At 40.2% G+C, this 16,143-nt stretch overlaps 1 protein-coding gene across 1 annotated transcript in view; it reads right to left on the reverse strand.

Moving 5' to 3' along the window:
* Positions 1-5,275, reverse strand: part of LOC123233638 (alpha-1-microglobulin/bikunin precursor) — a 19,168-nt gene extending 13,893 nt beyond the window's left edge. Inside the window, exon 1 of the mRNA XM_044659701.1 lies at positions 5,211-5,275. Within this exon, the coding sequence (XP_044515636.1) occupies positions 5,211-5,275 (65 nt within the window). The remainder of the gene's footprint in view (positions 1-5,210) is intronic.
* Positions 5,276-16,143: the final 10,868 nt, after the last annotated feature.

Raw genomic sequence — 16,143 nt, forward strand, 5'->3', positions numbered from 1 at the left:
GACACACAGCTAGGAAATGTCTGGAGCCAGAGGTAAACTAAAGTCCTCCTGACTTTATCCACTGAGCCACCTAGCTGTCCTTCCTAGTTTCTTTTCAAATGCCAGCATGTCTCCTGACTTGTTAAGGCTCTCTGATCTTCCAGATTTCTCCTGTAAACTGTTGAAATCTGGAAAGGTTAGCTATCCTCTTCATTCATTTGAGACAAAGTTGATTGTTCAAAAGAGATTTTTTCCCCCTAGGAAATTAAGAGAATAAACATTTTCCAATTATTAGCTGCTGGAAGGGACCTTAGAAAATAAAACTGTAGAACACAGAATATTGATTGTTAGAGCTGGAAGGGCCCTTAACATAATAAAATATTAAGAATGTTCGAGTTGGAAGGGATCTTAGAATATGGAATGTTAGAACATAGAACACAAGTTGTTAGAGCTATAAGGGGGCCTTAGAAAATAAAGTTGTAGAACACAGAATATTGATTGTTAGAGCTGAAAGGGACGTTAGGATTAGGAATGTTAAAAATGTTCAAGCTGGAAGGGACCTTAGAATATGGAATGTCAGGGCATTAAGACACAGGTTGTTAGAACCGAAGGGACCTTAAATTATGGAATATTATAACATGTGCCAGAGAATATTAAAACTGGAAAGGTCCATAGAGATCCTCTAGTAACCAGACAGACTTTCTCTAGTCCAAACCCTTCCACATTTTATAGAAGAAAAAACTAGCCAGAGAAGAGAAATGAATTTGCCTTTAATGGTCACACACACAGTGGACAGCAGTTTGGGTACTCAAACCTAGGTCTTTTGACTTCTAGTTCCATAAATAATGCCTTCCTTCAGCCTGGTTTCACTGATGAGCAGCATTCTGTAAACGCATTTTGTTCCTTTGACTCCCTCTGGGTACTGACCCAGAGGCCCCCTATTGGGCTGTTAAAATTCCCCCTTCTCCTTCACTCCCATGGCTCCCCTTCTCCTCTTTTTAAGGGAAGAATTGGCCAAGAGGAAATCTAGATTTTCATCTTTGGGTATAGAAAGGCACTAGCAGCCAGCTGCTGGCAGAGATGCTTCTTTCCTGACTCATGAAAGGCACAGAGTAGTCTTGGTCAGCCAGAGGCTAGGCATGAGTAATTAATAATAATAATAATAATAGATAATTTCATATAGCATTTACCATACCGCAGGCACTATGCTAAGTGCTTTATAATTATAATCTCATTGGATCTTCACAACAACCCTGGGAGGTAGGTGTTATTACACACATTTTACACATGAGGAAGATGAGGCAAACTGGGGTTAAGTGACTTAACCTCTCTGAAGCTGGATTTGATCTCAGGTCTTCCTGATTCCATACCTAGTGCTTTATTTGTTGCATCATTTGACTGAAAGTTTATGCATTTACACACTACTCCTGACCATAGGGCTCTGGTCATGATTAACACGATCAGAATATACCAAGTACATATTCTCCCAGTCTACCCATTCAATATCAAAAAATAAACAAACAGGGGGCAGCTGGGTAGCTCAGTGGATTGAGAGCCAGACCTAGAGACAGGAGGTCCTAGGTTCAAATCTGGCCTCAGACACTTCCCAGATGTGTGACCCTGGGCAAGTCACTTGACCCCCATTGCCTACCCTTACCAATCTTCCACCTATAAGTCAATACACAGAAGTTAAGGGTTTAAAATTAAAAAACAAACAAACAAACAACAAAAAGACCCCAAAACAAGCCACAATCCTGTCCCAACACTATTCACGTGTCCCAGACAATCACTGACTCTCTACTTTCTTTGGACCTCAGGGTCCTTCACAATCTGGCTCTCACCTACCTTTCCTAGCCTTTTTCCTATTTCTCTCCTTCATGTCCTCTAAAATTATGCCCAAACTGAAAGTGTTCCTCAAACTCAATATTCTATTTTTTGCTTCCATAATTTATACAAGAAGCCCTCCTATATTTTTGTAATAGTGCATCATCGGGGTCCTTAAGGAAGCACCCCCAAATGGCTCATTAGTAAGGGATTGATTTCTTGAAGGAAGCACTAAGAAGTTAGAGTTTTACGAGGCGTTGGGCCTGAATTTGGGGATTGTATCATGACCATATACTTGGAAAAGGGAAGGAGAGGGGATGGCGAGCTTGATGAAGAAGGATGTCCGTGGCATTTGTGAGCAGCCCTGAGCAGAGAACTAAACAGGATCCCTCCAACATAAGACATAAGACTCCAATTATAAGACATAATGGAGTGAACAAAAAATACCAGCATTCTAACGATATACTAGAAGGATGGGAACCTGGGAAAACAATTTCACCTAAAGGACGGAGTATTGAACGTTTTTGTATCGTGAATCCTTTTTGGCAGTCTGGGGAAACCTATGGAACTCTTTTTGAAATAATAGTTTAAAAGTTCCTAAAATAAAACACAGAAGATTACAAAGGAAGCCAGTTATATTACAATACAGTAAATAAAATAAGTTTTTTAAAGTTCCGGACCCCAGGTTAAGAACCCTTTACTTAACAGGAAGCTGGCAGCACAGAGCCAGAATTGAGGTGAATCTAAATCTAAGGGGTAACAAAAGATCTCCATGCCAGCCACTGGGAGCATGCTGAGAGGAGATGGAAATAGTTGATAGTTTTCTCTGTCTTCCAGCCCCATGTACTTTCCACCCCCTATCCATCACTTCAGGAAGTATAAGAGATGGCATCCATTAGTAAACAATGTGAGACTAATTTGACTACTTCATTTCCTCTCATTACTTATGCTGCTTTTGTGTCCTAATTAAATGAACTGTCGGCTCTTCATGATCTGTGAATGGAGAATATTAAAGTAGGAAGTGTTTGAGCCATGATCTGCAAAGTTATTATTTAAAATAGTACCAGAGTAAACCTGAGAAAAGCCGCAAAGCGCTCTAAAGCCAAAGTTCTCTGAGCTTTCAGAAGCCTAATATTATATATAAAATATCTCCTCCTTAATTAGCTCCACCTCTGAGAATATTGGTCTTCCTGTTTTGCTTAGCCCAAACATTAGCCCCTCTTCCCTGATCCCTTCCCTGATTCTCACACTCCAATTAAAAATTTTTTTTCTTAATTACATATAATAACAAGTTCCAACACATGTTTTCTGAAATTATACAGTCCAAATTGTCTTCCTCCCTACCCTACCCCAAGAGATGATAAGCAATTTGGTCTAGGCTATACATGTATTCGTCTTTCCATATTGGCCATTGTTGTAAGAGAATACTCATCTAAAACCGAAACCCCACAATAAAAACAAATAAACCAAAGTAAAAAATCGTATGCTTTGATCTGCATTCCAATTCCAACAGTTCTTTCTCCTTAGGTGGACAACATTCTTTGTCATAAGTCTTCAGAATTTTCCTAGATCGTTATATTGCTGTTAGTACCTAAGTCTATCACAGTTGATCATTCTACAATATTGCTGTTACTGTGTATAGTGTTTTCCTGGTTCTGCTTATTTCACTCTGCATCAGTTCATGGAAGTCTTTCTGAAATCATCCTGTTCATCGTTCCTTACAGCACAATAGTATTCCATTGCCATCATATCCCATAATTTGTTCAGGCATTCCCAATTGAGGGACATCTCTTTAGTTTCCAATTTTTTGCCACCACGAAAAGTGCAACTATAAATATTTTTGTATAAGTAGGTCTTTTTTTCCTTTCTCATATCCAATTAATAGTGCTCCAATCCTTAAACTAGTATGTGTGTTGGTCCATATTGTATCCTCCTTCTCCCAGTAGAATATAAGCACTTTGAAGACAGGGACTATTTCATTTTATACTTCTTAACACCATGCTTTCCTTAAGGCAGGCTCTTAATTTTGTGGAATTGAATTGAAATGAATTGAATGAAGTGAAACTAGATTATTTCTAATGTCTCTTTCAGGTCTAAAATCTTATAATCCTATATTCCTTGTCTTAGAGTTCATGTTGAAACATTTTTGCTTATTGGCAAGAAAAGGGGCTTCCTACCATGATGGAAGAATGAGATAATGTAAAGGAAGAAGGTGCCCCACATTCTCTTTCTCCTCACATTCAGCAACAAAGAAGACCCAAAAAATGACTTTAAAAGACACAAAAAATAATAAAAACTAACTTTTTTGCCAAAAGAACAAAAATGAACACCAATGCTATTTTTAAATGCCAAGAATTGATTACTAATGGCTAAAATATTAGAAGCAAGAGAAATGGGGTTAAAAACAAGATAACCCAAGAGTTATTCTCAAATGAATAAATGATATAGTTAAAGAATTTTAAGTGAATTAACACTGGTGAGAAAATCAGATGAACTAATGAAAGAAGAGATTTTAGATGTTAAAAAAAACCGTATAAGTTACTAGAGTGTAAGAATCGAAAGATGCTGAAATAGAAGCTAAATTACTAATATGGAAAATCTTATAGAAAAATCTGGAAAGATCTCTCTACTCAAAAGACTCCAACAGAAAGCAAAATTGCGGCCAAAGTAATGTTGAGGTTATAAAAATAACTCAGCTATGAAACAATCATAACTTATATGAATGACACATCTAAGGATTAAATCAAGGTTCAGTGGTTTTGTTCAGTTGTCTTTGGTCATGTTTGATTCTTCATGACCCCAACTGGGGTTTTCTTGATGGAGACACTGGAGTGGTCTCCCATTTCCTTCTCCATCTCATTTTACAGATGAAGAACTGAGACAAACAGGGTTAAGTGAGTTGTCCAGGGTCACACAGCTATTAAGTATCTGAGGCTAGTTTTAGGATTACTGATATCTGGGAAAATTTAGGGGAAAAAAGGATTAAGTACTACATTCCAGAAAATTATTCAAGAAGAATTTCCAGACTTAACCAAAAACAAGGGACAACATATAATTAGAAAGAATCCACAGATGTAGACACGAAAAGATAACTCCAGTCCAACTATCAGTAATATGGAATTAGGTCTTAATCAGTGATACATGTAAAACCCAGTGGAATTATGTGTCGGCTGAGGGGGGCTGGGGGAACTTTGGGGGAGAGGAAAGAACATGAAACATATAACTATAGGAAAATGTTCAAAAGAAAAAAAGAAAAGAAAGAATCCACAAACCCTTATCATAGCAAAATTTAAGATTCTATTCTTAAGTAAGCATGTCAAGAAACTTGCCATATTCCCAGAGAGGATCTCTCTACCAAAAGGAGAGATGTGCATTTGCTCTTGTATGGGGTCAAGACTGGTCCTTACAGTTTCTCAGTGATCAGCTTTGTTTTAATGTTCTTTTTATGAGCATTATTGTAGTCATTGGCCATTTTGTTCTCCTAGTCATGTTTGCTTCATTCTTCATCAGTTCATATAAATCTCGTGCATCTCTGAAAAGAACTCCATTTTGGCACATAAGTCACGTTAAAAAAAGGTCAGAGGGAAGGGATACAGAATAAATGCATTTGTTTTTCTTAAAATGGAGAATGTACATTTTCTTTTTCTTTATCTCATCAAGATGTAAGACTTTAAAAGTTTGGGTTAGTGATTTATCATGTGTCGGGTTCAATTGTTGGTTTTTTGGTGATCATTGGAAATGTTACATTCATAGTAATGATCTTTTTGTTTAAACCAAGGAAGGATAAGTTCAATTCAACAACTACTTGATCTCTCAAAGGTCACTATAACTTCTCATTACTACGTCCAGTTGCCTTTTCTTAAACTTCATCTTACTTGATATCTCAACAGAATTTGAGATCTGTGACCACTTCCAACTTCTTGATAGCCTTTCTTCCCTTGACTTCCAGGGCTCCAAAGTCTCGTGGTTTTCTTTCCTCCTGCCTTTATGACTTTTTCTTTTTTTCCTTTGCTGGTCTTCATCCTCTATAAAGAGAATGTGTGTGTTTCCCAGAGTTTTGTCATAGAGTCTCTTTTCTTTCCTCTATATAATATTCTCCCCCACGGCAATTTTATCCACTCCTCTGGCATCAGTTATCACTTCCTTGCAAATAACTCCCAAATCTTTATTTCATTCCCTAAACCCCAGTTTTATTTCTGATTTTCTTTTGGTTATATCTGTCTAAAAGTCTCACTGGTGGTCATCAAAATAATAGGGTACTGGCTAAGAGACAGAAAGAAGGGTCAGTGGAATAGAGTTGGGGTAAGTGACCCCATAGGCAAGATAGTCTATGATAAACCCAAAGAGCCCAGCTTTTGGGACAAAAATCCACTATTTGACAAAAACTGCTGGGAAAATTGGAAAACAATATGGGAGAGATTAGGTTTAGATCAACATCTCACACCCTACACCAAGATAAATTCAGAATGGGTGAATGACTTGAATATAAAGAAGGAAACTGTAAGTAAATTAGGTGAACACAGAATAGTATACTTGTCAGATCTCTGGGAAAGGAAAGATTGTAAGACCAAGCAAGAGTTAGAAAAAATTACAAAATGTAAAAGTCTCACTGGTAACTCCAAGTTCAATTTGTCCCCATGCTGCATACCTTGCCCTCTGCCCATCTTTCCAAAACCTGCCCAATCCACTAACTTCTTCATTTTTGCTCTTGGTAATGACTATTCTCTCTGTCAATAAGACTAAAAACATTCAAGTTATCTTTGACTCTTTTCTCTTCCTCATTCTCCACATCCAATCAATTGTCAAGTTCTTTGCCTTTCACAAGTGTCTTCTTTTCACTCCCACAATAACCGTTATACTTCAGGCCATCACCTTTTCTTATGTAGGTTATTATAAGCCTCCTAATTATTGGGGGCTTTTTATTCTTCAGTCCATCTTTTCCAATCCATCCAATTCAATAATTTCCTTAATCACTTCACTGTTTTTGGTTATGTTACCTACTTTAAAAGCCTTCAGTGGCTTCTATTGCTTATCAATAAAGTATAAACTCTTGATCCTGGAATTCAAATCCATCCACAATATGGCTTCAGTTTTCCTTTCCACCTTTATCTGAAACTTCTCAACTTTTTATACTTTCCATTCCACTCAAACAGGACTACTTACCCTGCCCTGTTCTTGGCCTGTCATTGTCTATTTCTGCTCCTTTGCTTCCTCTGACAGGTAGCTGAAATGAGTTGCTCCAACACCCAACTCAACCTATCAAAATTCTCCTATAGTATTCAAGGTACATCTCAAGGCCAGCTCCTGTATTAATCCTCTCTTGATCTCCCATTAGGTCCTCCCTTCTCAACTATTTGATATTAACCTAATATCATGCAGATAGGAAATGTTTAATTAGATCTTACCATCCATTCACCTCTCAGTTTCTGGACACAATAAGCAAATCAATGAATGAACCAACCAAAAAAGCATTTATTAGGTGGTTGCTATGTGCTAGGCACTATACTAAATGCAGAGGATGCAAAACTTAGCATCAAGTGACTCCTATTCTAATAGGATGAGTCACAGGGATGGTGAATGGAGCCATCAATGAATGACTGGTTTGCATTGTGTTCCCAGAGCAGGGTACCAGGATGGGAGCTGGAGGTCCCCTCTAGGAGGGTGTCATAGAAGGAATGGCAGCCCTGGGTAGCATAGCAACAAGATCATAGAATTAGATGATGGAAAGTCTCTTGCTTGCCTTAGAAGTCATCTAGTCTAGCTCCCTCATTTTACAAATGAGAGAACTGAGGCCCAAAGAGGTTTGGTGTCTTCCAATACAATCTGGCAAATATCTACTATGTGCAAGGCACTAGGAATACAAAGACAAAATGCAAAAATTATCTCTTCCCTTGAAGGGCTTACGTTCTACTGTGAGGATACATAATATAAATAAATTAATATAATAGAGTCCAAGTAATATTTGATGAGGTAATGGGCACTAACAACTAGGTGGAGATTGGCAAAGAATTTGCCCCAGGACCCACACCAGTGGTTCATACAGGAGAGAATCAAATGCAATTCCCCCTGACTCCAAATCCAGGACTTTCCCCACCACACCTCCCTTTCAGTGCCACTCTTCTAACTTAAAATATTGGGACATTCCATGGAGTCATGAAGGAGATGCTCTGTGGCCTTAGATCCACCAGGTGGAAGCAGAGAGCTTTCAGAATAAACTCCATTCTTTTGAGCATTGAAACATTCCCTGAACATTACAGCTGGAAGGCGTCATGATCATATCATGCAGATAGGAGATGTTTAATTAGGTCTTAGTATCCATTCATCTCTCAGTTTCTGGATACAATGAGCAAATAAATGAATGAACAACCAAAAAAAGGACCATAGAAATCACTGGGTCTACTCCCATCCCATTTTACAGATAAGAAACTGAGGAGTGAGGGAAGTAGGGGATATTGTAGAGCTCAGATTTCTATCTGGGTCTTCTAACTCCAAATCCAGTCTCTTTCCTTTCCCCCAAACTGCATTTCTTGGCCATCATTTAGCCCAAACTTTTCACTGAACAGTGAGGAAACTGAGACCCAAAGAAGGAGAAGGACCTCCCTAAGGTCACGTAGGAAATTGTTGGCATTTATGACAAACACAGATAAACTGATGTTTGAAATACCATAATTATACCAAATATACCTCAATCAAAGGGAAAACTCATATTATAATATGCATTTTGGCAGAATGAACAAAACGAAAAAAAGACCCCCCCCCAGCATTTGCTCTTTGCTCTTCCTCTAAATTTGTGCTCATAAAAAGTTCCTAGTTTGATTTTGCTTTCTTTTGTATATAACCCATATGAAAAAGTGGCTCTCCTTGGCCCACTGGGCCATTCCTAGATCCCACTCCTAACAGATGGATTATGGGCAGTCTCTGGAACTACATTCCCTGTTCTAGGCATTCTGTCCCTCTCTCTGCTTCCATCTCCAGTTTATTGGATTATAAGATTATAAAACTAGAAATGGAGGGGATTATCTGGTCCAACCTCTTCATTTTCTAGATGAGGAAACTGAGGCCCAAAGACATTACATGACTTACTCAATAGTAGACAGATAATAAACATCAGAGGTAGAATTTGAACCCAGGTTCTTTGACTGCAAAGCTGCTTCCTCCCATTACCTTTGCACAAATGGCTTCTCGCACCTGAAATACACTCCTTCTTCAGCTCTTTGTCATAGAATGCTGAACTTCTCACAAAACACTGTTTGAGTTCCATCTTCCTAATTCCCTATAATTAGCACTCTCTTAAAATTATGTTTTGTATTACTTTATATATTGTATGTATTTCCTTTATTTTGTATATACCAAATTCTCCCATCCCTAGGCTCCCAGTAAGAATTCAAACTCCTTGTTAGCAGGGTCTGATTTTTTTGTTTGTTTGTTTTTAAACCCTTATTTTCCATCTTAGAATCAATACTGTGTATTGGCTCCAAGGCAGAAGAGTGGTAAGGGCTAGGCAATGGGGGTTAAGTGACTTGCCCAGAGTCACACAGCTGGGAAGTGTCTGAGGCCAGATTTGAACTCCTATCTCTAAACCTGGCTTTCTATCCACTGAGCCACCTAGCCATTCCCTTAGGGCCTGTTTGATTTTTGTTTCTGTATCTCTAGAAATTGGAAAGGTGCCATGCTTATAGTAGCCCCTCATATATATTTTGTTTTTAAGCTTTATTGAATATGGCTCGAGGTTTTCCAATTTATTCCACTGTTACTCTCCTGCTGCTGTAACCCAGAAGGTAACCAAGTCCTACCTGCTTCTCTTGGTCTGAGAACTGTTCAGCTTTTTTTTTTTTTTTTTTTTAACCCTTGTACTTCGGTGTATTGTCTCATAGGTGGAAGATTGGTAAGGGTGGGCAATGGGGGTCAAGTGACTTGCCCAGGGTCACACAGCTGGGAAGTGGCTGAGGCCGGGTTTGAACCTAGGACCTCCTGTCTCTAGGCCTGACTCTCACTCCACTGAGCTACCCAGCTGCCCCCAGCTGTTCAGCTTTTGAGGAGGTTGGATAAGTCAGTGCCCCAGTGAAGGCGATTGCTTAAAAAAAGTCACCTCTTAGGAGAAAGAACATTATCCACAGCTAGAGAAAGAACTGTGGGAGTAGAATCACAGAAGAAAACATATGATTTATCACTTGTTTGTATGGGGATAGGATTTGGGTTTTAAGAGATTGCTTTATAACAAAAATGAATAATATGGAAATAGGATTTGAGTAATAATAGATAACCCAGTGGAATTGCTTGTCAACTCCGGGAAGGGGCGAGGGAGACAACAAGAATTATGTAACCATGGAAAAATATTAAAAAGTTAAATTAAATTTAAAAAAAGTCACCAGCAAGGGGCCACGAGGTGACTCAGTGGATTGAGAGCTGGACCTGGACACAGAAAGTCTTGGGTTCAGATCTGGTCTCAGATACGTCTTAGTTGTGTGACCTTGGGCAAGTCACCTAACTCCAGTTGCCCAGCCTGTACTGCTCTTCTGCCTTGGAACTGATACCTAGAATCAATTCTAAGACAGAAGGTAAGTGTTTATATTTTTTTAAAAAGACAGGGATGGGGGAGTATAGCTGAGTGGCTCAGTGAATAGAGAGCTAGGCTCAGAGACAGGAGGTCCTGGGTTCAAATGTGACCTCAGACACTTTCTAGCTCTGTGACCCTGGGCAAGTCACTTCACCCCCATTGCCTAGCCCTTACCACTCTTCTACCTTAGAACCAATATTATTGCTTTGTATTGATTACACTATAGAGGTGAGGTTTTTTTTTTGTTTTGTTTTTGTTTTTGTTTTTGTTTTTGTTTTAAAGAAAACAGTGATCAGCTCCTCTTGGTGAAAAATCACAGTCTGGCTATTGGCATCAAAAGAACTTGAAAGGTCTGTCCAGGGTTCCTCAGACTTGACCTTTGCCTTGGAATTGTGCTGCATTTGCAATGCTGGGAACAGACATCCCCAGGGGAAAGTAGGCCCAAAATCGGGGTCCTTGCAGAGCAGGATCACAGAGCTCTCCTCATGAGCAATGCTTCAGAGGCTTCCTCTTAGGAGAGGACAATGGCTTCCCAGCTCCTGTCCCCAGAAGGGCTGGGGAGGGGGAGAACCCCCTCTCCTTTGGGCTGTCAGGACTTCGGGAGAGCAGAAGGACAGTAGAGAGATTGTGGCTTGGTGAAATGAATCCAAGAAAGCTGATTCCCAAAGTAGGTGGACATATCCCTTTGGGAAAGCCATTTTGATCAGCTGGCAAGCAGGTGGGTCCTTTTAGGAATTATTGGTCAAATGCCTTGTTCAAAGTCACGTGGCTAGCTATAGGATTCACAACTGAGTCCCAGTCCTGAGCTCTTTCCACTTAGTTCCATCACTCACTATGTGACTTTGAGTCACTCAACCTCAGTTTACTCATCTGCAGAATGGAGATAAAAGTATTCTCATTCCTTTTCTTTCTAGGGTTATTCTGAAGATCAAAGTAAATCATTTATGCTAAGTACTATATAAATATAAGTGATTATTAAGACCATGCTGTTTGCCAGGGTTCCAAGTCCTGCTGTTTTTTGCCTAAAAATTCTTTCTTACCTTAGTTTTGGCTGCTTCATTTCCTTCTTATTCAGTGACCCAACCCCTTGCTCCCACCAATCCATTTTGACAGTTCCCCTGAATTGGGCTCTAATGAATTCTTCATGACTTTAAGGCCCAAGAAAGGGCTAAATGAGGTTATGGAATCCCAGAATATGAGAGTTGGAAGGAACCTCATTGGCTAGCTAGTTCAGCCCAATCAAGAAGGAATTCCTACTTAATGTACTTGATAAGTGACCATCAAGATGGGGACTCCATCACCTCTTAAGGGAAGCCATTCTCCTTTTGGTATCTCTAACAATCAGGAAATTTTTTCCCTCTATCATGATATCTAGCCTAAATTGAGCTAACTAGTTTTTTTAAACCTTAAGAATCATGGACTTTAGACTGAAATGGACCTTGCTGCTCATCTACCCCAGGTACCCACTCCCATTTTAGAGATGAGAAAACTGAGACCCAAAGAGATATCACCTAGATGGTTAAATAGTAGAGCTAGAATTCCCAGCCCAGGTGTTTGGACTCCCAAGTCAGGGCTCTTTGGACTATAAACCATATTGAAGGGTTAGGTTGTTCAGTCTCTTACATTCTCCTACACCAGGGGTTGGCAATGTATGGCTCTCAAGCCATTTCTGGCTCTTTTGAGGGCCCAATATGGCTCTTTCTGCAGGAGCAACAAAGTCAATTTTTTTTTCAGGCGCTGTTATAGCAGCGCGCACTGTGAGCACTGTATGGCTCTCACTAAATTGCATTTTAAAAAATGTGGCGTTTATGGCTCTCACGGCCAAAAAGGTTACTGACCTCTGTCCTACACAAACAGGAGGCAAGGCAGAAAGAGAAGATGATAAGGAAAATTCCTCATAGTTCTCCTGTCCATTTCTACTCTTGGCATGTTCGTTTGTTTATTTGTTTTTAGCAGCAGTGGATTTATCTATCTATTTATTTCAGACATTCCTCTCCCTTCCTTCCTTCCTTCCTTCCTTCCTTCCTTCCTTTCTTTATATTTTTCCATGGTTACATGATTCTTGTTGTCTCCCTCCCCTCTTCCTTCCTCATTCCCAGAGTGGACAAGCAATCCCACTGGGTTATACATGTATTATCACTTGATACTTATTTCCATATTATTCATGTTTGTAATAATCTTTTAAAACCAAACCCCCAAATCCTATACCCATAGAAACAACTGATAAATCACATGTTTTCTTCTGGATTTCTACTTACACAGTTCTTTCTCTAGCTGTATATAGCATTCTTTCTCATAAGTACCTCAGAGTTATCCTGTATCATTACATTGCTTTTATTTATTTATTTTTAACCCTTAACTTCTGTGTATTGGCTCGTAGGTGGAAGAGTGGTAAGGGTGGGCAATGGCGGTCAAGTGACTTGCCCAGGGTCACACAGCTGGGAAGTGTCTGAGGCCAGATTTGAACCTAGGACCTCCTGTCTCTAGGCCTGGCTCGCAATCCACTGAGCTACCCAGCTGCCCTTACATTGCTTTTAGTAACAAAGTCTATTCCATTTGATCATCCCACAATTTTCAGTTACTGTGTACAGTGTTCTCCTGGTTCTGCTCATTTCACTCCACATCAGTTCATGGAGGTCTTTCTAGTTCTTATAGAAATCTATTGATTTACCATTCCTTATAGAGCAATAGTATTCCATCACCATCATATACCACAATTTGTTCAGCCATTCCCCAATTGAGGGACACCCCCTCATTTTCCAAATTTTTTTTACCACCACAAAGAGCACAGCTATGAATATTTTTGCATAGCCATTTTTTAATCTCTTTGGGGTATAAACCCAGCAGTGGTATGGCTGGGTCAAAGGGCAGATAGTCTTTTAGTGCTCTTTGGGCATAGTTCCAAATTACCTTCCAGAATGGTTGGATCAATTCACAGCTCTACCACCAGTGCATTAGTGTCCCAATTTTGCCACATCCCCGCCAACATTTATTACTTTCCTTTGCTGTCATTTTAGCCAATCTGCTAGGTGTGAGGTGGTACTTCAGAGTTGTTTTGATTCACATTTCTCTAATCAGGAGGGTTTGGCATGGTTTTTTGACTTTCTAGGTCTAAGCCCTTGAGGTTCAGTCTTGAACAAGGAGAGGAGTTAGCATCATTATTGAAACATCTTCCTGCAGCCTGGGTCTTATTTCATAACCTTCCATGGCCCAGGTTCATATCATAGGGACTTTACATAGCAATTTGTCCTCACTTGGTTCAAAAAAGCTGGGAAAATCTGAAGTTAATTCCAGCCAAGGTATTTGGTTGCTCACCATGCTAATAGATCCAGGCAAGAATGCACTCTTGAAAGGATAAAATGTTTAACAAAGCCAGGAATGACTAATAAGAAGATGAAAGAGTTTCACCTGCATCATCACTTGGGATCTTTGATGCAGCTCTCAACTTGGAGGTCTAGGTGATTCTAGGTCATCAAAGACTGGAGCAGAGGCCTTCAGGAAACCTCCATCCATCCTTGTTTGTGAAAAATGTGCTCAACAAACCTCAACCATTGGCAGTTAGGTGGTGGTAATGGGGGTAGGTAGGTCACTTCTTTCCTATTGCCCAGGATGTGTCCAGTGAATCTTTCTCTGGCAAAAGGAGAGGGGAAGGAGCTGTACAGAGGCCAGCCCCATGCTCTGATGTTTCTCTCTGATCTCCCTTTCCCCCTCCTCAAAGCTACCGAACACGGGCTTGGTTCTACTACAATTGTTTCTATTTGTCAGTTCATCCGTTCTGACTCCGTGTCCTTTTGTACCTCCTTCCAGAGTTACAGTGACTTCAGTCAGGCTCTTAGAGAGGTCTTTGTTCCAGAGTTCTAGGGAAGAGACCTTCACAACTATACAACTTTAGACAAATCCTTCAGGTTGTCATTGTTCAGTCGTGTCCAACCTTTTGTGAGCCTATTTAGAGTTTTCCTGGCAAAGATATTGGAGTGTTTTGCAATTCATTCTCCAGTTCATTTTACAAATAAGGAACTGAGGCAAACAGGATAAGTGACTTGCCCAGAGTCATACAGGTGATAAGTATTTGAGACTGGATTTGAACTCAGAAAGTTGAGTCTTCCTGATTCCCAGCCCAGTGGTCTAACCCCTATGCCACCTAGCTGCCCATCAGGATTTTAGAGATGTTCAAGATTTAGAAATCCTGAGAAGTATGAAATAGTTGGTAATATAAAGCCTTGTCCTGGCAATCAGGAAATCTGGACTCCAGGCTTAGGGTGTGCAGCTAATGAGCAGTGTGGTTACCTCTCTGGACTCAGTTTTGGTCTCCTTTCAGTTTCCTCATGGGGAAAATGAGGCAATTGGATGAGCTCTGAGTGTGTGAGCTTCAAGAGACTTTACTTTTTTCTGCTTTATGAAATCTCAGTTGTGCTCATAGCTAATTGGTGAGAGAAGGGACTAGGGTCCAATCTTTCTCCAGACCCCAGACCTGCTTATTGGTCTCCAAGGCCTTTGTTCAGCTGTGCCTTGACTTGCTCAGGATATCAAGATCTGCAGACTAGTACAACCATGAACACTTCAAGCATCCTTCTGTCCTGGAGGCTGTACATAAGGGCATAAGTGGGGAAAAAATTGCTCCCTCAGCCTATAAGCAGAGAATGGAGGTGGCTTATCTAATCTGGATGGAAGAGTGCTTTGGAAAATCCCCATGAGGCTCTGATGGAAGAAACAAAAATCCAAATATAACCAAACAGCAATTAGTGCATTCCCCTTGGGTGGTCCTGGCCTGACTAGTGCGGCTAAATCAGAGTTCCCGTACTCAGTGCCAGGGCCTTGGTTCCTTTAGGAGACAGAGTACCTCCCAAGGAGTGAGCCTGGTGATGCAACCAAAGATGGTGTGTTCTGGGTTACGGGATAAGAACAAGATGATACAGTGGTCAGAAGGATGGAGTGGAGGTCCCACTGGAGTAAGCTGGCGGGAACTGGTTTCTTTTGTATGGAAAGAGCACTGGACTAGGAGTCAAGAGGCCTGAGTTGTTAGTCCCAGACTGACTACTAACTTAATGTGTGGGTTTAGGCAGTTAAGTCAACTCTCCTCCTCTGTCCAATAAGAATGGTGATCTACAATGATCTCTAAAGTTACTTTTAGCTCAATGCTAATCTTGGCTCCTATTTCCTAGCTGTATGATATTGGACAACTGACTTAATTTCTCTAAATCTCATCTGCAAAATTTAAGGAGTGCATTTAATTGGCTCAGTGGATAGAACACTGGTCTTGGAGTCAGGAAGACTTGAATTCAAATTCAGCCTCAGAAAGTGCCTAGCTGTGGGAACTTAGGCAAGCCACTTAACCTCTGTTTGCCCTTGGAGAAGGAAATGGAAAACCATTCCAATATTTTTGCCAAGAAAGCCCCTTGGCAGAGGTCCTATTAGTTGGGCACAACAGAAATGACTGAACAACAAAAATTTAAGAAAAGTGTCATGGTCACCCTCCTATCCAATCCTCTTGAAGTTCCCCTTTCCTGAAGCTGTTCTTCAGGGGTGGGATGGGGGTGGGGTGGGGGACACCTTCTCCTTCCAGCCCCTCTTACCCTTTTTAGCATGTTTTTTTTCTTTGATTAGAATGTCCTTGAGGGCAAGGAATGTCCTTCTGCTTATATGTGTATTCTCAGTCCTTAGCACTGTGTCTGGCACACAGAAAGCAATTGACTCCTTGTACTAACTATACCATCATGGGCTAGATAAATTTTAAAATACTAGAGTATTTTCTATATTTGCCTATTTCAAGATAATGCCTCTAT

This window comes from Gracilinanus agilis, chromosome 2 (assembly GCF_016433145.1).
Source record: "Gracilinanus agilis isolate LMUSP501 chromosome 2, AgileGrace, whole genome shotgun sequence".
Taxonomy (NCBI): Eukaryota; Metazoa; Chordata; class Mammalia; order Didelphimorphia; family Didelphidae; genus Gracilinanus; species Gracilinanus agilis.